Consider the following 24,949-nt stretch of genomic DNA (forward strand, 5'->3'; position numbering starts at 1 on the left):
GCAAATAAAATCAGTTTTTACAATACCTTGGTGTAGTAATATGCTTGTTAAGTAATGCACCTTCCCTGTCCTTGTTCTCTGCCTGATGCTCTAGCAATATGATGTCATTTGGAATGTGAGGAATGTTTGTACTGATGAGATAGCAGTTGGAGAAAATGGGCTGAGCAGCCAGGAGGCTGCTCCTGGTCGGGCGTATATTGAAACTTATTAAGCTGTAACTTGATGAATAAACTACCAACTACAAGAGTTGTCTACGAGACTTCTTTGATTGTTACATTGGCGATGATTTAAAAGGAAAAGAACTTATGCATGGAGAAAAGAAGGCTATTTGACGGGTACTTGGACTTAAGGTACTAATATTACTAAAGACATTGAACTATTTAAGCTGTCTGGCACCTTCCCCCCAGTGACCCTGATAACTGTTGCCCTAACAAATTCAAGGTGCCAGATCCACCTGTGTGTGAGACTGTAAAGAGTAACTGCAGTCCTGTTTTGAAAGTATGACGATCTGAAAATATGCCATGTAAAAAGTAATTAAGGCAACAACGAAGTGAGTGTTAAACCCATGTTGAAGGCTATGACCATAAAGATGTATCCGGGACTAACAGCGTGCCACGGTGTTGTGCTGTCCCTTGAAATGTGGTTGTCGGGGGTCAAGCATCGAGCCCCGGTATGAAGTGGTTAAGCACAGAGCACTCTCAAGATTCACATTTCAAATGTGCTTATTGGGAACAGTGATAGTTATCTGATGGTGTTTTGCTGGGATGTTAAACACCATGAAATGAATTCATCTCATGAAAAGATTGTATCCCAGTTTAAAAGTACTGATCTCGTGTACATTGTCTTGGTGTGAAGTGTGGGCGAAAATTGAGTCCTGCTGTATTTTGTTTTCACATAATAAAATATGGAGTGAGGGCAAAGATCAACAGATGGTTTTGTTAATCGGAGTGCAAAGATCAATCGAACAATCACGAAATTTATAGAGCGCACTACTCTCCCAGGAGGGTCTCAACAAGGTGCTAGGAGGGGGGGAGGGGCGCTACTGATTGAACTGCCAGGTCTTGAGTTGTTTCCTGAAGGAGAGATGGTCCTGGGTCAGTCATAGGTGGGTGGGGAGGGTTGTCCTCGTCTTGGCCGCTAGGTAGGTGAAGGATCTTCCTCTGGTGGTGGTTCTGCGGATACGTGGGGCGGCGAGGGCGAGGCTGGCGGAGCGGAGCTGGCGGGTAGGTGTGTAGAACGTGAGGTGGTTGTTGAGGTATTCGGGACCCATGTTGTGGAGAGATTTGTGTGCGTGGGTGAGGAGTCTGAATGTGATCCTCTTGCTGACGGGGAGGCAGTGCAGGTCTCTCAGGTGGGCGGAGATGTGGCTGTGTCGGGGGATGTCCAGGACGAGCCGTGCGGATGCGTTCTGTATGCGCTGGAGTGTTTTCTGAAGTTTGGCAGTGGTCCCTGCGTAGAGAGCGTTCCCGTAGTCCAGTCAGCTGGTGACGAGGGCCTGGGTGACAGTCTTCCTGGTTCCAGTGGGGATCCAACGGAAGAACTTTCGGAGCATGCGGAGGGTGTTGAAGCAGGAAGAGGTGACGGCGTTGACTTCCCTGGTCATCGTGAGGGAGGAGTAGAGGATGAAACCCAGGTTGCGTGCATGGTCCGTGGGCTTGGGGGGGTGCCCAGAGCCGGGGGCCACCAGTAGTCGTCCCAGGAGGAGATGGATGGGCCGAGGATGAGAACTTCCGTCTTGTCTGAGTTCAGTTTCAGCCAGCTGAGCTTCATCCATTCTGCGACGTCTTTCATACCTTCCTGGAAGCTGGCCTTGGCGGTGGCAGGGTCGTTGGTGAGGGAGAGGATCAGTTGGGTATCGTCAGCGTAGGAGACGATGTTGAGGTTGTGCTTGCTTGCGATGGCTGCGAGGGGGCTCATGTAGACATTGAAGAGGGTGGGGCTGAGCGAGGAGCCTTGGGGTACGCCGCAGATTACCTTGGTGGCTGCTGCGCGGAAGGCGGGAGACGGGCTCTTTGGGTTCTGTCGGAGAGGAAGGAGGTGATCCATTCCAGGGCCTTTCCTTGGATTCCGGCGTGGTGGAGGCGGGTTGTCAGGGTGCGGTGGCAGACCGTGTCGAAAGCAGCCGATAGGTCGAGGAGGATGAGGGTGGCAGTTTCCCCGTTGTCCAGCAGAGTCCTGATGTCGTCGATGGCTGCGATGAGGGCGGTCTCGGTGCTGTGGTTCGCTCGGAATCCGGACTGCGATGGGTCGAGGGAGCCGTTCGTCTCGAGGAAGGCAGTCAGCTGCATGTTGATGGTTTTCTCGATGACTTTTGCGGGGAAGGGGAGGAGCGAGATGGGGCGGAAGTTCTTGAGGTCAGTGGGGTCTGCGGTGGGTTTCTTCAGGAGGGCGTTGATCTCCGCGTGCTTCCAGCCCTCCGGGAAGGTGGCGGATGCGAAGGAGTTGTTCATGATGTCCCGGAGTTGGGGTGCGATGATGGAGTCCGCTTTGTTGAAGATGTGGTGTGGGCAGGGGTCGGCTGGGGAGCCTGGGTGGATTGTGTTCATCATGTGGTTGCTGGAGGAGAAGGGGTCGAGCGTGTGGCCGGCTCGGTCGGTGGGGGTGTTGACCAGTTGCTTGAGTCAGAGGTTGGCGAGGTTGTCTAGCAGGGAGGTGGTGTTGTTGTCCTTGTTGTTCTCCAGGTGGAAGTTGAGTTCCCCTAGGAGGATGTAGTCTGAGGAGGCGAGAGCGAGCGGGCTGATGAAGTCTGCGATGGCTTCGCTGAAGTGGGTGCGTGGTCCCGGGGGTCTGTAGATGAGGGTACCTCTGAGGGTGGTCTTGGGGTCGGTGTGTATCTTGAAGTGAAGGTGCTCGGCGGTGGTGATGGCGTCGTTGTTGTCAGTCGTGATGCGGATGGTGTTTCTGTGGACAGTGGGGATGCCCCCTCCAGCTTGGTTGACGCGGTCCCTCCGGATGATCTTGTAGTCCGGGATGGCTCTGTCGATGTCGGGGGCTGAGGAGGCATTCTTCCAGGTTTCCGTGAGGAAGGCGACGTCCGGCGCTGTGGAGTCAAGGAGGTCCCAGAGTTCAGCGGCGTGTTTGTGGACGGAGCGGGTGTTGAGCAGGATGCATTCGAGGTGGTTGTGGTTGGCGCCGATACTGGCGGGTGCGGTGCCGGACCGAGGGCAGGTGAACTTGCAGGTGAATGCTCCGTGGGTGCGTTTCGGGGTTCCTCGGTAGCAGGCTGGTTGTCGGCTGGTGTTGAGTGCGTGGAGGGTGGTGGCATTGTATCTCCGTCGGGTGGGCTGGCTCCGGCGGGGTTCTGGCGCTGGGTGCGGTCCAGGCGTAGACGGGCTTGCCTTTGGCGTGCCCGCTGCGCGTACGCGCGGTCCCCGCCATATATGGCGAAGTGGGAGGGAGGAGCAGCTGGGAGGCGGGAGCGGGGCGGCGAATGGGGAGCGGGATCGGGAAGAGCAGGAAAAGGGGCGGGCCGCAGGGGAGCAGCGGTGGGGAGCAGGGAGAGACAAGAGCGGGAAAACCAGTCACGGGGGTAGCGGCGAGGGGGCGAGCCTCGAGGACAGAGGCACAACACAATTCAGCAAACAAAAGTGGTGGCCCAAGCAGAGAGGGCACGGAGGCAGGGAGAATCACAGGGTTTAAGGGCAGCAGGAGAGGCGGCGAGAGATGCGGCAGCAGCAGTAGCCAGGGCACACGGGGGCCGTGCGGTGAGTGGAGCGACTGGCCCTGCGAACAGGGTCAAGGGTCACCAGATGGTTTTGTTAATCGGAGTGCAAAGATCAACAGATTGCTCTGTTTTCTCAATAGCGGATCAACTTTTACGGTTTATTTTTTAAATGCCTAGCATGAGATGGGCAATACATGCCCCGCTTTACCTTCTCACGTAGACCTGCAGCGCCATCATGCCAACACCTCTTCTGTGACACCTCCTCACTTCATCCACGTCTGTACTTCTGTGTGACAATGTTTGCTGCATGTTCGTGCCGTCAATATGCGTGCCTCCATTTTGTTTCTTTAGGACCAAGTATTACCAATTAAGTTAATTTCGTGAGCCACGCACTGACTAAAAAGATAATTTTAAAGAGAGGATTGCTGTGAGCGTCGCTGTCTGAAGATCGTCACGGGGCCACAGGTACTGTCATTTAAGACAATTAAGAACTTGTATAACAGCACCATCTTGTGGCTATTTAGCACCACTGCACCTGGGCAAGGAAATAAACAGTTCACTCGTTTAATACACTGTGAAATATAGAGCACCAGTTGTGGAACTGTGTTTTGTTGAAGAGCTCAACAGTGAGTCAGAGAGCCTGACTAGAGAGAAAAGGGACATAGAGCCCAGAACCGAGACAGTTGTTCTTGAAGCTGATGTCGGGAGGCATAGTTCAGAGTGTGCCCAGAATCGGAACAGCGATTTCCGAAGCGGGTCTGAGAGCCCAAGTTGGGGACAATGGTTCCAGAATTTGAACCACGACGAAGAGTCCAAAAAACGGGGTCGAACAGCCCTTGTGGGGATTAAGGTCCAAGAGCTTGAACCGCAACATCCCTAAACGGGGACAAATGTTCCAGAAGCAGAGGATTGTTGCATATGAGTTGATGTGAGATGCTAGTCCACTCATCGGTTCAATGGCGTATTGAGATGACTGTGAAGTTCTATGTCATTCATTAATTTGATGTGTGTTTTCATTTTACAGTGTATTATAGGGAGGTGGATTTCCCCTTTTAGAGGTTACTGCGTGTGTGTGGTTTATAGGGAGGTGGATTCCCTCTTTACAATGATTTGGGAGGTTGCTGCATATGTGTGGTTTATAGGGAGGTGGATTCCCCCTTTACAATGATTTGGGAGGTTACTGTGGTGTGTGGTTTATAGGGAGGTGGATTCCCTCTTTACAATGATTTGGGAGGTTACTGTGGTGTGTGGTTTATAGGGAGGTGGATTCCCTCTTTACAATGATTTGGGAGGTTACTGTGGTGTGTGGTTTATAGGGAGGTGGATTCCCTCTTTACAATGATTTGGGAGGTTACTGTGGTGTGTGGTTTATAGGGAGGTGGATTCCCTCTTTACAATGATTTGGGAGGTTACTGTGGTGTGTGGTTTATAGGGAGGTGGATTCCCTCTTTACAATGATTTGGGAGGTTACTGCATATGTGGCGTTATAGGGAGGTGGATTCCCCTTTATAATGATTTGGGAGGTTACTGTGGTGTGTGGTTTATAGGGAGATGGATTCCCCCTTCACAATAATATTACTGCATTACTATTATTATTATTAGTGTTTTATAAAGTTACTGGTACTACATAGTAATCAATATGTGAACAGGGTATTATTGGGAATGCAGTATGTGAACAGAGTATTATTGTGGGAGAATGAGTCCCTGTTCTTGCAAAAGTATGCAGTAGGGGTAAGTATACGGTATATTACAGTGCGTGCAGTAGAAGGCATGTGATATTCCCTGGTCCTGCTATTTGTTTGTTTAATATTTCTATTTTACTGTTTATTACTTACATTATTATAACTGCATTACTATTATTATTATTGCATTACTATTATTATTATTATTATTACATAGGGAAGGCAATGTATTACTTATATTACTATTACATTTTACATTATTATTACTTGAGGAGAGTTTCTTCCCATATTAGTACTGTGTTCTATTTAGTTTATTTCTGGAATGTTTATCTTCTTTTCCTATGTTTATATATGTGTATACTGTTTGATTTTGTTTAATCTTTATAAGGGGGAAGATGTGTAGTAATCTGCTTGATAAGTAATGCATCTTCCCTGTCCTTGTTCTCTGCCTGATACTCTAGCAATATGATGTCATTTGGAATGTGATGAATGTTTGTACTGATGAATCTGAAAGAGACACGTTAGTGATAGATTCCTGACCTTAGAATATCCCCAGGCGTCAGACTGGATCCGGAAATTTTTGCGTAGCAGTACCCTTGCGCGTCGGTAGGCGTCGTCTGCAGCTCCGCGTCTGTCGTGGGCGCCGTGATGACGTCGTCGGAGTACTTAGACGCCGCCTCTGCCTGCTGACGTCAGTTCTTCTTTTTTCCGCGCCAGCAGCGCAGATCCGGAAAAAGTGGTACCTTAGTCTTTTTTGACTAAACTTTTTTTGATCTCTTTTGATCATTTCTTTTTCGAGTCTTCGACTCCGAAAGGTGCCGATAGGGATGCCAGGTTTTAAGCCCTGTGAGGACTGCGACCGACTGATGTCGGTCACCGACCCTCACCGTCGGTGTCTCCACTGTCTCGGTGTCGACCACGACGACAAGACCTGTTCCGACTGCCGGGCCCCGAGTTCGAAAGCTAGGCGGGAGCGGTCCCGCAAGCGTCTCGAACTCCGGCAGTTGGCCCCGCGCCAGGAGAGGTCCCGGTCGGGATGGAGGTCGAGGGACCGGTCGCGGGAGCGGAGCCATCGTAGCTCCGGGAGTCGACATCACTTCTCAGGGTCGAAGTCGTCAGGTAAGCACAAGAAGTCGAAGAGACGCCATCGCTCTTCAGACTCCCCCCCCCCCCCCCCCCGACGCTTTCATGACGCGGCCGGGGGTTCTGGTGGCACCGCCCACGCGGCTCCGTCGGAGTTGCAGGCATCGTGTCCCGCCCCATACCCTCCAGTCCCTGGGCCGCACGCGACGCCGGAGGAGATCGAGCGGTTCCTCATGGCCATGAGGTCCCTCACTCCCCCGGCGGGCTCTGTGGCGCCTTCGGGCCCAGCGGACCCGTCTGGGGGCCCTAGCGGGTCGGGGGCTTCAGCCCCGCGCCGTCGGGTGCTTCGGCGCCGGCACCTTAGGGCACGGCGCCGCAGGCCCCCACTGCATCCGGATCCGGGTCATCGCCGGTGGACCTAACGACCTCCCCGGCGCCGGTCCCTCAGATGTCATCCCCGGCGCCGTCCCCGATACCTCCCTCGATCTGGCGCCGTGGCGGCGGTCGGGGACAACGGCGAGGACAGTCCACACCTTCCCCCGCAGCATACGCCTCAAAACCCTCCTAGTCCGTGCTTTCAGGCCCATGTGTTGCCAGTGGGGGGCAGTGTTCGCCATCACCTCTTCCACTGGCGCACTGTCACATCGGACAGGTTGATGCTGGAAATCGTCCGAAGGGGCTACTGCCTTCCCTTCGAGGCGACCCCTCCAGCCATGCCACCGCGGAAACACCATGTATTGGGGGATCATTTGCGACTTCTGCATGAGGAAGTTACGGTTTTCTTGGCCAAGGGGGCCATCAAGCACGTTCCTGGGCCAGAAGTAGGGTGTGGTTGCTACTCCCACTACTTTCTGGTACCCAAGAAGGGAAAAGGGGGCCTATGCCCTATCTTGGACCTACGGAACGTCAACGACTTCCTCCGGAAGAAGAAGTTCAAAATGCTGACACTGGCTCAGGTCTTAGCTGCCCTAGACCCAGGAGACTGGATGGTAGCGTTGGACTTGCAGGACGCTTATTTCCACATCCCCGTCCTGCAGGCCCACCGGCGTTAGATGCGGTTCACAGTAGGCCACGAGCACTTTCAGTTTACCGTGCTCCCCTCTGGCCTTACCAGTGCCCCACGGGTGTTCACGAAGGTGATGGCGGTGGTTGCAGCTCATCTGCGCAGGTTAGGGGTTTCAGTCTTCCCCTACCTCGAAGACTGGTTGTTGAAGGCGGGCTCGCCCCAAGCAGTCGTCAGCCACCTCCAGACAACGGCAAACCTCCTGCACCTGCTGGGGTTTTCCATCAATGTGCCGAAGTCACACCTGTGCCCCTCTCAGAAGCTCCTCTTCATCGGAGCGGTTGTCGACTCTGCGCAGTTTCGGGTTTATCCTCCAGAACAGCGGGTTCGGGACATTCAGGCTCTGATTACACTCTTTCAGCCTTTGTCCCGGGTCTCGGTCAGGTTGACGCTGGGGCTGATGGCCTCCTGCATCCTTCTGGTGCATCACCCCCGGTGTCTGATGCGGGCTCTGCAGTGGGACCTGAAGTTTCAGTGGGCCTAGCATCAGGGCAACCTATTCTACCATGTCCTGATCTCGGAGGGCACTGCGAGACAGCTGCAGTGGTGGTTCACGGACCATGATTGGGTCAGCAGCAGATCGCTCTCCCTTCCCCAACCGGAGCACGTAGTTGTGACGGACGCGTCCCTCCAGGGCTGGGGAGGCCACATGGGAGAGACGGAGATCAGAGGCCTCTGGTCTCCGGCGGAGTCCCGGCTCCATATCAACCTTTTGGAGCTGCGAGCGATTCGTCTAGCACTGAAGGCATTCCTCCCATCTGTTCGGGGGTGTGTAGTGCAGGTTGTTCACGGACAACACCACCGCCATGTGGTACTGCAACAAACAGGGCGGGGTGGGGTCGTGGACCCTTTGCCAGGAGGCTCTGCACCTCTGGCAGTGGCTGGAACATCAGGGCGTGACCCTGGTGGTTCAACACCTGGCAGGTTCTCTGAACGCCAGGGCGGACGAGCTCAGCCGTCTGTGTATGATGGATCATGAATGGCGTCTGAACTTGCACGTGGCGCAAGGCCTCTTTCTGCAGTGGGGAGAGCCTTGGTTAGATCTATTCGCCACCGAAGAGAACGCGCAATGTCATCAGTTCTGCGCGTTGGAATTTCCAAGGCGGCACTCGCTCGGAAACGCTTTTAGTCGCGCGTGGAGTTGCGGTCTATTGTACGCTTTTCCGCCTCTACCACTTCTGCCCAGAGTGCTGAAGAAGATCAAGCGCGACCGGGCCCAAGTCATCCTTGTGGCTCCGGACTGGGCACGAAGGTACTGGTATCCAGAGCTATGTCAGTCGATCCCCCGGTTCGTCTGCCTCTTCAGGCGGACCTTCTGTCGCAGCAGCAGGGGACGGTCCTCCACCCGAACCTGTCCAGTCTCCACCTCCATGCTTGGAGATTGAGCGGCGACAGTTGAGGCCATTTGACTTGCCTCCTGAAGTCTGTAATGTCATTCTGGCAGCCAGGCGTCCCTCCACAAAGTCGGTATACGCCTGCAGGTGGAACAGATTTGTGGCATGGTGCACAGCAAATGCTGTGGATCCTCTTGCTGTCCCTCTCTCTGAGGTTCTTCTCTTCCTTCTTTCTCTTGCCCAGCAGGGCTCTGCTCTGGGCACTATCAAGGGCTACCTTTCTGCCCTTTCAGCCTTTCTAAGGCTGCCTGATCAACCTTCTTTGTTCAAGTCCCCTATTGTAACTCGTTTTCTGAAGGGCATCACACACATGTTCCCTCCTGTTCCATTTGTGATGCCTCAGTGGGACTTGAACCTTGTTCTTACGTTTCTGATGTGCGCTCCCTTTGAGCCACTTCACAACTGTCCTCTCCGTCTTCTTACTTTAAAGACAGCTTTCCTGGTTGCCGTCACCTCTGCCAGGAGAGTGAGTGAGCTCCAGGCTCTTTCATGTACACCCCCTTTCCTTTCTGTCCATCCTGACAAGATTGTGTTGCGTACTAAGCCATCTTTCCTGCCCAAGGTGGTCACGGCCTTCCATATCGGGCAGTCAATTACCTTGCCCACCTTCTTTCCGCCACCGCATCCCTCTAAAGAGGAAGAGCGGCTCCACCGTCTGGACCCAAAACGGGCGCCTTCATTCTACTTGGATCGTACATGCCAGTTCCGGGTGGATGACCAACTCTTTGTTGGTTACGTGGGCGCTAAGAAGGGAAAAGCGGTGCACAAGCGGACCATCTCTCGGTGTATCATCTTGTGTATCCAGGCATGTTACTCCTTGGCTAAAAAGGAGCCCCCTGTTGGATTGCGGGCTCATTCCACCCGGGCCATTGCGACTACAACTGCCCTGGGCCGGGGAGTGCCCTTGCAGGACATTTGCCAAGAGGCTACGTGGGCCTAGCTGCACACGTTTGCAAGACACTACTGCCTGGACAGCCAAGTCCGGAGGGATGGCTTCTTTGGCCGTTCCGTTCTCCAGGACTTTCTGGTGTGATTATTGGTTCGCAGACCCACCACCGGGGTTGGTATTGCTGGGGTATCTATTCTAAGGTAAGGAATCTATCACTATTGTGTCTCTTTCAGATGCACAAGTTACTACTTGTGTAACGATATATCTGTAAGAGACATTAGTTAGTGATAGATTCCTTACCGACTCACCCATCCTCCCCGTTCTGCGAACCGATATCTAGGGTTACGGTCATCCCCTTTCAGGGCCCTAGTTTCAATGGAACCAGTGTTGGTTTTTAACATGGCTCTGCGCTTCTGGCGCGGAAAAGCTGTGTCTAAGAACTGACGTCAGCATGTGGAGGCGGCGTCTAAGTACTCCGATGACGTCATCACGGCGCCCAAGATGCCGACGACTGACGCAGAGCCGCAGACGACGCCTACCGACGCGCAAGGGTACTGCTACGCAAAAATTTCCGGATCCAGTCTGACCCCTGGGGATATTCTAAGGTAAGGAATCTATCACTAACTAATGTCTCTTACAGATATATCGTTACACAAGTAGTAACTTGTGCGATAGCAGTTGGAGAAGGTGGGCTGAGAGTCCAGGAGACTGCTCCTGGTGGGGCGTATATTGAAACTTATTAAGCTGTAACTTGATGAATGAACTACCAACTAGAAGAGCTGTCTGCGAGTCTTCTTTGATTGTTACACTTGGTATCTACGTAACGACTTGCACGAGGGTGTTCATGAGAAACAACTTAAGTAGAATCCTAGACAAGTACTAGATTGATACTGAGAACTGAAGAAAGCTCCCATTATCTGTCCTGGCTAAGGCAGCACTCCAGAAAATGATTACTCTCCCTATGTACTTGTTTGTGCTACAAAATACCCTTCACAAGGTTCACCACAACTTCTTTGCTAGGGTGTACGGTGTGACCAGGGCCTCCCAGTATAGCATTCAATACACCCAAATTATCCACTATTAAGGGGTAATAGCCCTACCAGACTTAAAACTCTTTTAAGGGTATCTCAATTGATACTCCTGAATGTCTGGCATCCTAAACGGCAAATAGAAGAACCATGTCACCACCAGAGTTTTGAGGAAGCTGTATGGCAGGAACATCAAATATATTACTTGTTTCCATACGGAGGTCAAATTTGACAATGCTTAAAATGGAGCAAGGTGGAGGGCTAAACTCACACTAGAGACTTTGTCACACTACATGAAGGAAGAGTATTTGAAAGAGGGGGTGGTAAGTCTGAGCTCTTATCTTTATCTCAAAACTCTGTGATGTATCGTCCCAGAAATACAAAATCAATACGAACTTTCAAATACATGCAAATGAAGATGCTTTGGTTAACCATAACCAACATCATCATAAACTACAGTGTCCGTCAGTAATAAATATATAGGAGTTATTGGCAGGATTGACATCCAGAGAACTATTTCTCCTTCACTCTCCTACCCAAACCTGCAGGAAGTTAACCTAATGAGGTGTAATGGCCCTCGCATCGGCTTGGATCCAGCTAGGTCCTTCCTTCCCAGCCCTAAATTTAAACTGTACATATTAGGGCCAGCCCCTGGCTGGGCTACCCCTGCTATCATTTGAGACTTCTGACTGCAGATTCCTCACCTTTTGAATATTCTGCTGGTGTCCTAATGAATTCAGAAGCCTTTTAGCAGACCTCTGCACACCGTTAGGTAGCACTGTGTGGCTCCCCACTGACGTCGTTACGCTCTGGAAATGACCTGTGGAGGGGAAGTGTAGAGGAGTTCCCCTGTTAGATAGTGCCATCTGTTTGTGGAGTCCCTGCTGGTGGGAGGGGTGACTCCTGCACAATAATGGGTCTGGGGGAATGAGGCATCATTGAAAGAGACACGTTAGTGATCGATTCCTTACCTTTAGAATATCCCCTGGCGTCATACTGGATCCGGAAATTTTGCTTAGCAGTACCCCTGCGCATCAGTAGGTGGTGTCCTGCGGCTCCGCGTCCGTCGCTGGTGTCATATGCACCAAGATGACAACACGGAGACTACTTAGGCACCTCCCATGTATGCTGGCGTCAGTTCTTCCTTTTTCCGCTACTGTAAGCGCAGATCCGGTTAGAGCACGTACCTCAGTAATTTTTTTATTATCTTTTTTTAGACTTTTGTCTCGTGTTGGTTCTTCTCTCTGGTGCAGGTAGGGATGCCTGGTTTTAAGTCTTGCGGGACCTGCCGTCGCAATATGTCGGTGGCGAACCCTCATGACGTCTGTCTCTCCTGCCTGGAGCACGACTATGACTCCCCGCTCCTGTCTGGGCTGTAGGGCTTTGGCCCGAAGGCCTTGAGGGAGCGGCACCGGAAGTTGCTTGAAGTTTGGCACTCGTCCCACACCGTTCGAGATCCAGGGGTCGTTCCCGTGACCGCAAATGGAGCCGTCATCCCCACTTCTCGGGTTCCAAGTCTTCACACTCTGATTCGAGTAAGAGACGGCACAAAAAGAAGTTAAAGAAGCGTTTTCGCTCTCTGACGTCGGTCCTCGGATGCAGCTGAGGGGGACAGGGGCTCCGCCCCGGCGGGTTCTTTAAAGCCTGGGAGTCCCACGGCCTACCCGCCTTACCCGGGTCTGTCAGCGACTCCCGCACAAATGCAAGAATTCCTTGCTGCCATGGACCGCCTGTTTAGTCCTCGGGCCCCGCGGTCCCGTGTCTGAATTCTGCTGGTCCGTCGACTCCTCCGGCGAATCCAGCCCTGGCGCCGCCAGCAGCTCCGGCGCCACAGGATCCTGCGCCCCTGGCTCCGGCCTCGGCGCCAAGAGGTCCCTGGCTGCCAGCCCCAGTGTCGCCCTTGGCTCTGGCAGCGGAGTGGATACCGCTGGTTCCGCCTCTGCCCCCGGTTCCCGGATGGCTTCGTCCCCGCCTGGGATCCGATTGGGAACCGGCGCCGTTCCCGGCCCCAGTTATTACCTCACCGGTCCCAGCCCCGCCGCTGAGGCCTGTGCCTACGGCGCCGGCGGAGGAGGATGACTGGAAAGGGTCTGAGGTCCCGCTTGCTCGTCAGTGTGATTCTGAGCAGGACTGCGTGGACTACTTGGAGGAGGCCGGTGGCCTAGAGGTCTCCTCTGATCCGGGGTTTTCCTCTCCTCCGCCCACTGTGGAGGAAGGTGCCTTGTATATGGTGGTTCTCCGTCGGGCTGCTGAGGTCCTTAGCCTCGATCGCCCCACGGTGACCCTGAAGACAAATCTCCTCACTGAGATGCTCCAGCCGGCGTCCACTTCATCGGAGCCGCTGCTGCCGTTTAATGATGCCCTCACCGAAGTCTTGTTGGGCACTTGGTCACGGCCCTCCACAGACGCCCCTGTGGATAAGAACGTCACCAGGCGTCCACGCCCGGCGCCAGGTGACCCTGCCTTTCTGACCGCTCATCCTACACCCAAAAGTCTGGTCATTCAAGCTTCTACATCTCAGAGTGCCTTTTCCACGGCTCTGCCGGATTAGGACTCCAAAAAAATTGGAGCATTTTGGCAAGCGGTTTTTCTCTTCAGGCCAGCTTAGGACTGCGGTCAGTAAACACCGCATGCCTCCTGGGCCGCTATTCCCACGCGGTGTGGGATTCCGTGGCTGAGGTGTTGCTTCAGTGCCCAGAGGAGGTCCAGACTATGCTGTCTCAGGCTGTGGCTAAGGGTTAACACACGACTAGATTTGCCATTCGTTGTGGCTTGGACGCCACGGACTCCCTCGGTAGGGCTATTTCCATGACCGTGGCGCTTCGGCGCCACGCCTCGTTGTGGTCCACTGGGTTCTCCCTGGACGTCCAGAGCTCACTCATGGACATGCCCTTTGATGGCACTCGCCTGTTTGGTGATAAGGCCGACACGGCACTGGAGCATTTTAAAGACTCTCGAGCTACGGCCAAGTCCTTGGGCCTTCCCGCCACACACCCGGCCACGTCTACGTTTCATTCCTTTCGTGGCCATGGCAGAGGCGCCCCTGCCCGTTCGTTCGGTCAAAAGCCTGCGCAGAACCAGAATCGGCGTGGAGGCCGGCGAGGTGGCTCTGCGGGCCGGTGTGAGGTTCAGTCCACATCCACCCCGCGACGTCTACCTCGAAGCTTTCCTAGTCTGAGCTTCAGGTTGCACCTCACGCCAGTGGGTGGCAGGAGTCGTCATCATCTTCCCCATTAGCGTTCTGTCACTTACGACAAGTGGGTATTGCAGCTCGTCTGGAGGAGCTCCTCCCTCACCCCCTGACCCCCCTCTACGAGTCTACCATGCCACGTTAGTTCCACCGCATGTCGGGGATCACTTTGCGCTTCTCCAACAGGAAGTCAATGCCCTCTTGGCCAAGGGGGCCATTGAGCGCGTTACTGGGCCGGAAGTAAGACGTGGTGGTTGTTCCCACTACTTTCTGGTCCCCAAGTAGGACAAAGGGGGCTTGCGCCCCATCTTGGACCTCAGGGATGTAAATCGCTTTCTCCAGAAGGAGAAGTTCAAGATGCTGACTCTGGCTCAGGTCTTGGCTGCCCTCGACTATTCTGAGGATGCGACACGACTTGCTGCAATTGCTGTGGCTCTCCACGTCTATTTATTTAAGGCCAGTTATAGAATGAAGTATACAATATTTGGTAAGATAGGAGGAGGAAGCCCTAGGGACGTCATGGAAAGATTGTAGGGATATTTGATTACCTTTGTGGCGTGGATACCGAATATCCTGCGCATGAATACCTCCTCAGATGTGCTTGGACCGGCTGTGTACGCATTGTGTTAAAAGAATCTCAAACAGAAGAATGTTTTTTGGAGCATCTACAGACATCTCTAAACGACGTCATATGGTATTGAGTCGCGTAAGTTATTGAGTGTTGCTTGCTGGCAGCGGTTTGAGGAGTGTCCAGTCTTCTGACATTAAATCTTTGCAACATCTGGTTGTTCTGAAATAGAGGATTGTGATACAATTCTTGCAGTTTGATTTCTGTCTTTTTCCCCGGGTGGAGTGGCCCTTGAGTGGGCATTATATCTGGCAGTTCCTGATGAAGGTGGCACTCTAGCATCTTTCACCCACCGATACGCGTCGACCACTGCCCTGAAAAATCCTGCCATCTGCAATTCTTGTCTTTAATCATCCCAATTACACTGTCATCTTGTACTTGTGTTCCCCAGTTATGTTATGAATGTGAAGGTTTGGATGGGTGTGTGTGTGTGTGAGTAGGGTTTGAATGAGTTGTGTATTTGTATTCCTCTCTACCGGGGTTGATTGTATATGATTTAGTTGTATATATTGTCTCTTTAGTTGGTGATTATTTATGTATATATAACAAATGCTGAAAATATAAAGAAATAATAATGAAAAAAGTTTTGATAAAAGAAATGAAAGAATCATTATTATAAATGTTGGAACTTTTTGTCTAGTGGGCTTAAAAATTTGGATAGGGTGCTCATTGTATGTATTGGATTAATTTCGCTGTATAAGTATTTAGGTCATGAGGGAGTTCCTTGTTTTCTTTTCTGCCCTCGACCCTGAAAACTGGATGGTAGCGTTGGACTTGCAGGACACATATTTTCACATCCCCGTCCTGACTGACTGCTGGCGTTACCTGCGGTTCACAGTAGGCCAGGAGCATTTTCAGTTTGCTGTGCTCCCCTTTGGCCTTACAAGTGCCCCTCTGGTGTTCACGAAAGTGATGACTGTGGTCGCAGCTCATCTGCGCAGGTCAGGGGCGTTAGTCTTCCCCTACCTCGATGACTGGTTGTTGAAGGCGGGCTCGACCCAGGCAGTCATCACCCACCTTCAGGTGGAAATCAGAGGCCTCTGGTCTCCGGCGGAGTCCCGGCTCCACATCAATCTTTTGGAGCTTTGGGCGATCCAACTGGCTCTGAAAGCATTCCTTCCCTCTGTCCGAGGAAGTGTAGTGCAGGTGTTCACGGACAACAACACTGCCATGTGGTATTGCAACAAGCAGGGCGGGATGGGGCCCTGAACCCTCTGTCAGGCAAAACTGGCTCGGCGACGCTTTTCGTCGCGAGTGGAGCTGTGGTCTGTTGTACGCCTTTCCGCCTATACCACTTAAGCCCAGAGTGCTGAAGATCATCAGGAGCGACTGGGCACAAGTCATTCTTGTGGCTCTGGATTGGGCACGAAGATACTGGTATCCTGAGCTACTCAACATGGTGATCGGTCCCCCGATCCAACTGCCTCTTCGGGAGGATCTTCTGTCGCAGCAGCAGGCGATGGCCCTCCACCCGAACCTGTCCAGCCTCCACCTCCATGCGTGGAGATTGAGTGGCGATAGTTGACAGCTTTTGATCTTCCTCCTGAAGTCTGTGATGTCATTCTGGCAGCCAGGCGTCCCTCCATGAAAACGGTGTACGCCTGCAGGTGGAACAAGTTTGTGACATGGGGCACAGATAAGTCTGTGGATCCCTGTCTGCCCCTCTTTCCGAAGTTCTTCTATTCCTTCTTTCTTTGGCCCAGCAGGGCTCTGCTCTGGGCACTATCAAGGGTTATCTTTCTGCCATCTGCGCCTTTCTGCGGCTTCCTGATCAGCTTTCTCTTTTTAAGTCCCCGGTTGTTAACCGTTTCCTGGAAGGCATCACGCACACGTTTCCTCCTGTGCCGTTCATAATGTCTCAATGGGACTTAAGCCTTGTCTTGACATATCTGATGTGCGCTCCCGTTGAGCCTCTTCATAACTGTCCTTTGCGGCTTCTTACTCTAAAGACGGCTTTCCTGGTAGCTATCACCTCTGCCAGAAGAGTGAGTGAGCTCCAGCCCCTTTCTTCTAAACCTCCTTTCCTTTCTGTTTATCTGGACAAGGTGGTTCTAAGGACCCGTCCTTCCTTCTTACCTAAGGTTGTTATGCCCTTCCACATCGGGCAGACCATCACTTTGCAGTACCTTATCCCCATTTTTCTAAGTTTCGTCTTGAGATCAGGAAGTAGGCTCTTTGGTGCTGCACAGCCAAGGTGTAGTCTGGAAATATGAGATAGTTGTCAAGCTTAAGACATCCTGCCTGTCGGGCCGCTCACAGGATTTCAATCATGGTTTATCTAGTTGAGGATTTTAGCATTCTCAGCCTTGGCTGAGCACCAGGCATCAGGTGGCCGTCCAAGACTCTATTTGATCTTTCAGTAGAATCAATGATAGATGGCATGAGCTGCCACAAACCTCATGAACATGTTTTAAGAAAGATAACAGCGTATTGTACTTTGGAGCCCTCAGGCATGCCTACCATTCTGATTTTGCTTGGTTGTCTGTGAGCCTTGGCGTTCTACGCGCTGCCCTCGAGGAAGAGAATGCTCTTTGTGAGGTTTTTATCTTGCTGCTGTATGCTCGGGTCTGTAAGTCCTGTTATGCCTTCTTCAGCTCTGATTCAATTTGTCTTTTTTTGTGGTCATCCCGCCGTAGGCAGACATCTATGGCAGTTGCATCGTTCTTCGTTTCAGAGGCTGTCTTTGTCAATTTTATGGCCTCAAGGATCATGTCAAGATCTTCTATTTTTATTTTGTAGTTTTTATAGCACAAACTTGACCCAACGTATCGGAGCGCTTTACATGAGCACCAGTTGCGTTAGTCGGACACATTATTATTTTGTATGGGGAGATTACTTGATTTGCCCAGAATCACAGATGTTGAGCATCTCTACTGAGACTCGAACCCAGTTCCCCAGCTTCGAGGTTGAGCGCTCTAGCCATTAGGCCAATCTCTGTCTGGTTCCACCGCTGGAGAGTTCTCGATACTCTGCGGGGGAAACCAAAACTTCGTGGCTTACCCACGTTGCAGTCCAACATGATCTACAGGAGCTGTAAAATGGAAGGAGAGGCAATTGGGATCCCCCTGAGTGCATCAAATGCTCTAAAAGGGGTCCCAGTGATTTGGAAATTATTTGAAATAGGCTTCCTTTGCACCTGCCACACAGTCTGGATTGCGCTGGTATCCTTTAGTGCCTCGAACCACATCAGTCTGCAGTGCTGGTGTCTGGATGACAGCAGTAGGGTTGGAAAGTGACCCCCCAGTCTCCTGTAGGGTGAGGCTATTCCCGGCCATGGCCAGCGATCGTGGCTCAAGCAGTCTTTTGATCCTGAGGGGCCAGCCCCACCCGTGGTTTAGGAGGGGGTTCCTCTTGTTCCTGAGGATGCAGCCCCATTGTAGGTTTTGTGCGACCTCAAGGCTGTTCATTTTAGGTCAAGCCATTGTTAAAGGCTGCCAGCGTGCCTACTCAGTTGTCTTCAATGCAGGAGATGTGCATTCCAGATGCCTTAATCAGGGTGGTATGGTCAGGGATTCCCTGGGGGAGATACATGGTATTGGAGTAGCCCCCTACATTGGACTCCTTTGCCATAGCTCCAGCCCCCCTACACTAAACTGCTTTGCGCTAATACCTGCTCATATGTCCCCTTGATTACAGTTGGTGTTTGGGTGAGGCACTAAGTAAGGTATAATGCACAGTTCAAATGCTTCAGCCTGTCAAAGTTATCAGGGGCTGGAGTACACCCTGGTTCTCAGCTTCTCATTCTCACCTGCTCCAGTTCAGGCGGTCCTACGACCCCTTAGTACCAGTGATCTTTCTCTTTTCTCCATGCAGGTGCAGGGTCTCGGAGAAAGGGACACATATTCTTAAGGCAACCTTTAGCATTTGACTTGGAGCACTGCCGTTTTAGTAGCTGTTATGTCAGTCCACAGAGTGAGAGAGCTTCAGGTATTTTGTTCCCAGGAACATTATGCTATTTTCTATACAAACAGGGCTGTGCTAAGAACTCATCCGAGTTTCCTACCTTGGCTGATTTCAGATTTTAATTTTAATCAGACCATTTACTTGCATACTTTTCTTGTGAACCCTTCAACTCCAGTAGGAAGAGTCCTTCACAGTTAGACTTGAAGTGGATTTTAACATTGTTGGAGGGAAGGACAAGATATGTTGGGCAATCTGATTATCTGTTTAAAAACTTTGGTTTTGTAAGAGCCAGTCTACCTACCACAAAGCTCGCGAGTGAATAGTGTCTTGAATTTTAATTTAGGAGTTAGCAGACTAGTCTCTTCCTGGTAGGCCTAAAGCACATTATTCTAGTCGGGTGGGCATGATATTCTATTCAGGTCTTATGACTATTGATAAGGATCCCCAGTTTTTTTACTTGTCTTATGACAGCCTATATGTGAACTTCCCCCTCTGTCTTTCACTTTTTAGAAAAGGTTTGTGAAAGATTTTTCTGATAAACTTTTGTTTAGTTAATGTGTATTTGGTTTGATTGTCTTATATTGTTTCAAATGAAAATAAGTAAATGAAATTCAGCCAATCAATTTCATCCTGTTATTGGTCTGCAAAGACATATTTATTTTGGTAAAGTGCTCTGAGATCTCTCATACGGCTGGAACCATTCACTGCTCATGACTTTGATGAGCATTTTCCTGGAGAAGAACTATGATGACAGTTAATTTTTCCTTAAAATTTAACAGGCTTGTATTGGAACTGCCAAGCTTCAGAAAGCCCGGTATGTTATTGTCTGATATTGTAATTACTTCAAAAACAGATACTCTGGCATTTGGCTTTCATTGGTATGTCTGAGGGCGTCAGTTCAAGAGATGGAGATGAACTGATGTCCGCACGTAGGGACTGTGTCTATATACTGCTCCATGATGTCACTTCCAGAGGCATGCAAGATCACAAAAAAAGATAGCAGTGGTGTCCTGTTTTGCTACCTGCCAGTGCACTGAAGTGGTTAGTATGAAAAATTGTAAATCCAGGGTAGCGCCTGGGTAATTTGCACAAGAAAGATTATCGCAGATAAGAAAGTTGTTCAACAAGTATGTCTGTTTGTATGTACAGTTAATCTAGTCTGATTTAATGTGATTTGTACTCTTTCTGCGCTCCAGAACACGTTCAAAGTATCCTGTAAACTGGAAATAATCAAAAATATATGCACTGACATTAAAGGATTGTTTTTTTTTCCTCCAGTTGTTTTCTCTCTTTGCTTCTTGTTGCTGCTGTGGTTTGGAAGATCAAGCAAAGCTGTTGGGCATCACGAAGGAGAGAGGTTAGTCAAAATCAATGCCTTCTTTTGTCTCAGACCTTCTCATTTGGAAACTCCTCTATTCAGTCTGTATGTTTTTGAATATGTTCCACCAATGACACACAAATGTATTCCTTACACTATGTCTGACTTCATCACTCAATATTCTGAATATTAAATCCGCCATTAGTCAACAAAATCCACTGGCTTCATTTTGGGCATTCCTCTCAAATTGAATATTTATGTTGATAAAATAGTTGTAATGTTAATTCCAATTATCTGCTAGAGACTATTAGCCACAGATTCCTTACCTTTGAATTTCCCATGTGTCAGACTGGATCCGAAAGATTTTTGCCTGAGCAGTACCCCTGTGCACCGTTAAGTGTCGTCGATTACCTCTGTGCGGCTGCATCCATCTCAGAAGTGACGTCCATGTCACCTATATAGGCACAACCTTGGTGCGCTGACGGTAGTTTTTTTCTTTCTGCGCCAGTTAGCACTGATATGGAGAAAGAGCTACCCCTCTGGTGGTTGCTAGCAGAGTTTTTTCGACTTTTTGTCAAGTTTTTTTTGAGGAATTCTTCACCCTGGTTGTGTTGAGGATGTCTTGGAGGAAGACCGGGTTTAAACCATGTGGCGGCTGTCACTGCACCATGTCGGTTACAGACCCAAGCCTCATTGTCTGTGGTGTCTCAAACGCGACCACACCTCCAAATCGCGCTGAGGCTGCCGGGCCATGAAACCGAACTCTTTGAGGGAGCGGTCCCTGAAGATGATAGGGGCCTCGCAGGCGACACTGTGTCACGTGACTCCTCGGAGACCTCTGTTCCAATCGAGAGGGAGGTCGCTCCCAAAAAGAACAAAGGGCTTTACCCTATCTTAGATCTGAGAGCCCTCAACCTCTTCCTTGAAAAGGAGAAGTTCAATATTCTCACACTGGCTCAGGTTTGGTCTTTTCTGGACCCAGGAGATTGAATGGTAGCGCTGGACTTGCAGGGCGCCTATTTTCACATCCCCGTCCTGCCTGCCCATAAGCATTGTCTACAGTTTACTGTAGGTCACAAACATATTCAATTCATTGTGCTCTCTTTTGGCCTTACAAGCTCCCCATGGGTATTGACTAAACTGATGGCAGTGGTCGCAGCTCAATCAATCAATCTGGGAATTGTAAGCGCGCTACTCACCCGTGAGGGTCTCAAGGCGCTGAGAGGGGGAAAAAGGAGGCCCGCAGATATGTTAGCTCATTTGTGGAGATCAGGGTAGCCTGTCTTCCCCTGTCTAAATGACTGGCTGTTTAAGGTAGGCTTGTCCCAGGTTGTCGTCTATCACCTTCAGACTATGAGGAACCTCCTGCTTTTGCTGGGTTTCATTATAAACTTTGCAGAAGTCACCACTCCAAGGAGTATCTTGGTGCTTCAAAAACCTTGTTACAGTATGCAGCGGAGAGTCCATGGTCAAGCTAGCAGTCTGCAATGAGGAAATCAGATAAGTGCTAAGCATCCAGAGTCTGATAAGGAATGTATCCATGTTTTTAATAGTTTTCTGAAGTTTTTCTCTGTAATAGATTGACGCAGGGGTAGAGGCAGTTTGTTCCATGCCTTGGGGCCAAACTCCTGCTATGGATTTTCCTCCTCTGGTCGTCATCCGAAACCTGGGAACATGAAGCAGATTTGCCGTGGATGACCTGAGTGCCCTTGCAGGATGGTATGGTTTAAAGTACTTACGCAAATACAGTGGGCCTTGATGATGAAAGGCACGGTATGTAATGGTGAGAACCTTAAACAAGATACGTTTATAAACTGGGAGCCAGTGTAAGGCATCTAGGGCGGCCGAGGATTTTCTGGGCAATCTAAGGACTAGCCTGGCAGCTGCATGCTGGACCATTTGAAGTCTGCAGGGCTTATTTAGCCCTGCATAAAGACTGTTAGAATAATCCAGCCTAGATGTTACTAATGCTACAGCGACCGTCCGTCTGGCACTTAGAGGAAGGAGGTCAAAAAACCTTCTGAGACCTCTAATGATATTAAAACAGACCCCTGCTACTTCTTTAGCTTGTTGGTTAAAGGACAGGGTGCTGTCAAATTTGATGCCCAGGTTACGCGCAGCCTTAATAGTATTTGGAGGGGCTTCTACTTTTTCAGGCCACCAGTCTTGTGGAGAAAAACAGTTGTTGGGGCCAAAAGGTACAATCTCTGTTTTGGCAGAGTTACATTTTAAGTGGTTGTGTGTCATCCACTCAAAGGTTGCTGCCAAGCATTCTCTTAATGTCACTTCCGCATTAGATTGATTTTTATCAAGTGTCGGGACCAACTGAGTGTCATCTGCATAGGCAATAGTGTTGATGTTAAATGAAGAAATTAATTTTAACAGGGGGACCATATATATGTTGAACAAAGTGGGGCTCAAGCTTGAGCCCTGTGGGACCCCTGTTATCATAGTTTTTTTCTTCTGAACAGAAATTGCCCAGCATGACAATCTGACACCTGTGTGCCAGGTAGTTCTTAAACCATTCGTACACGGTTCCTGCTATGCCTGCCGTAGCAAGGCCGTGTAAAAGGATAGCATGGGAAACCGTGTCGAATGCTGCGGAAAGATCTAATAGGATCAGGACAGCCATCTTTCCCTGATCCAGTGCAGCACGAATGGTTTCAGTGGATGACAGAAGGGCAGATTCTGATAGATACATCTGCCGTGTGCATTCCTCACCGTGTGAATATCCCCTTGCGTCAGCAACATTCGGAAATTCTTTTTGTAGCTTCGCGCCGACGTGGACCTGGACGTCACAGAGGCACGGCATCGCACGCGACTCCGCTGACGTCACCGACGCCTATAATAGGCCCACGCCGGCGTGATGACATCAGTTCCCTTTTTTCTACGTCGACGCTAACGGTTTTCTGGCATCGTACTCTAGCTTTACAGTAACTTTGTTTCTATTATCCTGTTATTGTGTCTATCTTGATATTTTTCGAGATGTCGTCGAAGAAAACTGGATTTAAAGCTTGCGGCGAATGTGGCAAGACTATGTCTATCACCGATCCTCATGAATGCTGTGTCTGGTGCTTAAGTTCCGACCATGACGTCGAGGATTGTCCTTACTGCAAGAAGATGCTTTAAGAGAGAGAGAGAGACAAAACTCCTCGTGGCAAGACTTAAAAATAAGAAAGTTAAAAAGTCTTCGAAGTCGAGGTCTCGTTCGAGGTCACGCTCGGAGTCGTCTTCGGCTCACGCTTCGAAGTCTTCGAGGAAGAAGCACAAGAAGAGGAGCCATGAGTCATGTCATCACTCTGGAAAGGACTCTAGTTCGAGACCAAGCCTCTGAGTAAGGAAGTGGAGGTTTCAGAGTCGGAAGATCATAACTCTGTTGCTGAGGCTTCACATCCGAATTCACCCGAATCGCAGAAGCAGGTCCATTCTCCGGTTCCATCCAATCCTTCTGTTCAGGAGGATGAAGGTGAGGAGCAGGGGGGCTGGTGAAGTCGAAGTTCCGGTGCCTGCGGGTTCGTCGACCCCGGTTCCTGGACTCGATGAAGAGGTCGACGTCGTATCGACTCCGCCTCCTCAGGAACAACCCAGAGGTCCATATACTAATTTCCCAACTCCAGGTCAGGATCCTTCTCAATTCCTGAACGCCATGTTTGGTGTCTATTCCAGGGCAATGTTCCCGTCTGGTGCAGCTGTTGGTCCCACGGGTCCTATGGCTTTTAACTTGGGTGTTCCCCAGGCTTATGCCCCTGCGCCCTTCATGCCTTTTATGCCGGCTATATCACCGCATTGGCATTTTCCGACACCACCGGTGTCGTCGACGCCGAAGCGCACAACGCCAACTCCGTCGACGCCGGTTCCATCGACGCCGATACCTACGACTCTGAAGCAGGATTCTGCTCGACTTCGTATAAAAAGACCTCATCCGACTTCGGGTTCGACGCCGGCACCGACCCCGTCGGAGTCGATTCCGAATCCATTGGCTTCTATTGTGAAGGAAAGATCTCGGAGGGAGGCCCAGAGACTTCTGGAAGAAGAAAGATGTCAATATTCAGATACTGAAGAAGGGGAGTTACAGGATTCTTTTGAGGACTTGGGTGAAGCCAGTGGACTTGAACTATCTCCTGAGTGGGATTTGGCTTCGGTGTCAAATGTACCATCAAAGGATGTGGTGCCTTATCACACCGTTATAAAAAAGGCAGCGAGTTTATTGAATATTACTCTGCCCACTGCTGATTATAAACCTAATATTTTAACTGAGGTTCTTCATTCACCTACATCTGTTATTGAACCTATGTTACCCTTCAATGATGCCTTATCTGAGCCCATCTATGAGGTTTGGAAGAAACCTTTGTCTGCTCCAGCCGTTTCTAGAACAGTGGCGAGGAGATACAGAGTTGCACCTGGGGACCCTGAATTTTTATCGACACATCCCCTACCTGAGAGTTTGGTTGTGCAGGCTGCCTGCTCAAAGAGATCTGCTGGTGCTTTTCCACAGGTTCATGGGGATAAAGAATCCAGAAAGCAGGATCAAACTGCCAAGAAGGTTTTCTCCTCAGCCAGTATGGCGTTAAAATCAACCAACGCAACGTGTATGATGGGAAGGTATATCCATGCCTTGATGGATTCTGTCAAACAGTTGATTCCGAAAATCCCTGAGGATGACAGAAAGGATTTTCAGGAGGTGATATCGGACACACAAGCAGCTGCGAGACAGGTGATTCAGAGTGGTCTGGACACTGCTGATTCGGTGGCGAGGGTCATGGGTGTGAGAAGTTGGCCTGATATCCAGTGCTCACTATTCTAGTGATCACTATGTATCAGTCCAAACAACCCTTATTGATGATTCGTTGTAAGTCAACCTTATAGACCAGCTATCCTAGTAGCATGGATACGAGCAGTCTAAGGCTAAGACTCTAGAGGGCGTGTTAAGCCAGCTGTTTTACCATCACATTACCCCTTGAACACCAAGTGAAAGGACACCACACGAGTTGTCATCAAAAATAAAGTATATTTATTTATAACAAGACTACCCTGGCTCTTTATGAGACAGGGAGCTAAGCACACAACAAAACTCTTACGAAAATACTTAGTCGCACAATTTACACAA

General features: G+C 50.4%; 1 protein-coding gene across 1 annotated transcript in view; it reads left to right on the forward strand.

Annotated features, from left to right (window-relative positions):
- The window catches only part of ATRN (attractin), an 800,866-nt gene that overhangs the window by 641,149 nt on the left and 134,768 nt on the right, over positions 1-24,949 (forward strand). Inside the window, exon 26 of the mRNA XM_078678722.1 lies at positions 19,803-19,881. Coding sequence (XP_078534848.1) covers positions 19,803-19,881 — 79 coding nt within the window. The remainder of the gene's footprint in view (positions 1-19,802; positions 19,882-24,949) is intronic.

This window comes from Lissotriton helveticus, chromosome 2_2 (assembly GCF_964261635.1).
Source record: "Lissotriton helveticus chromosome 2_2, aLisHel1.1, whole genome shotgun sequence".
NCBI lineage: Eukaryota > Metazoa > Chordata > Amphibia > Caudata > Salamandridae > Lissotriton > Lissotriton helveticus.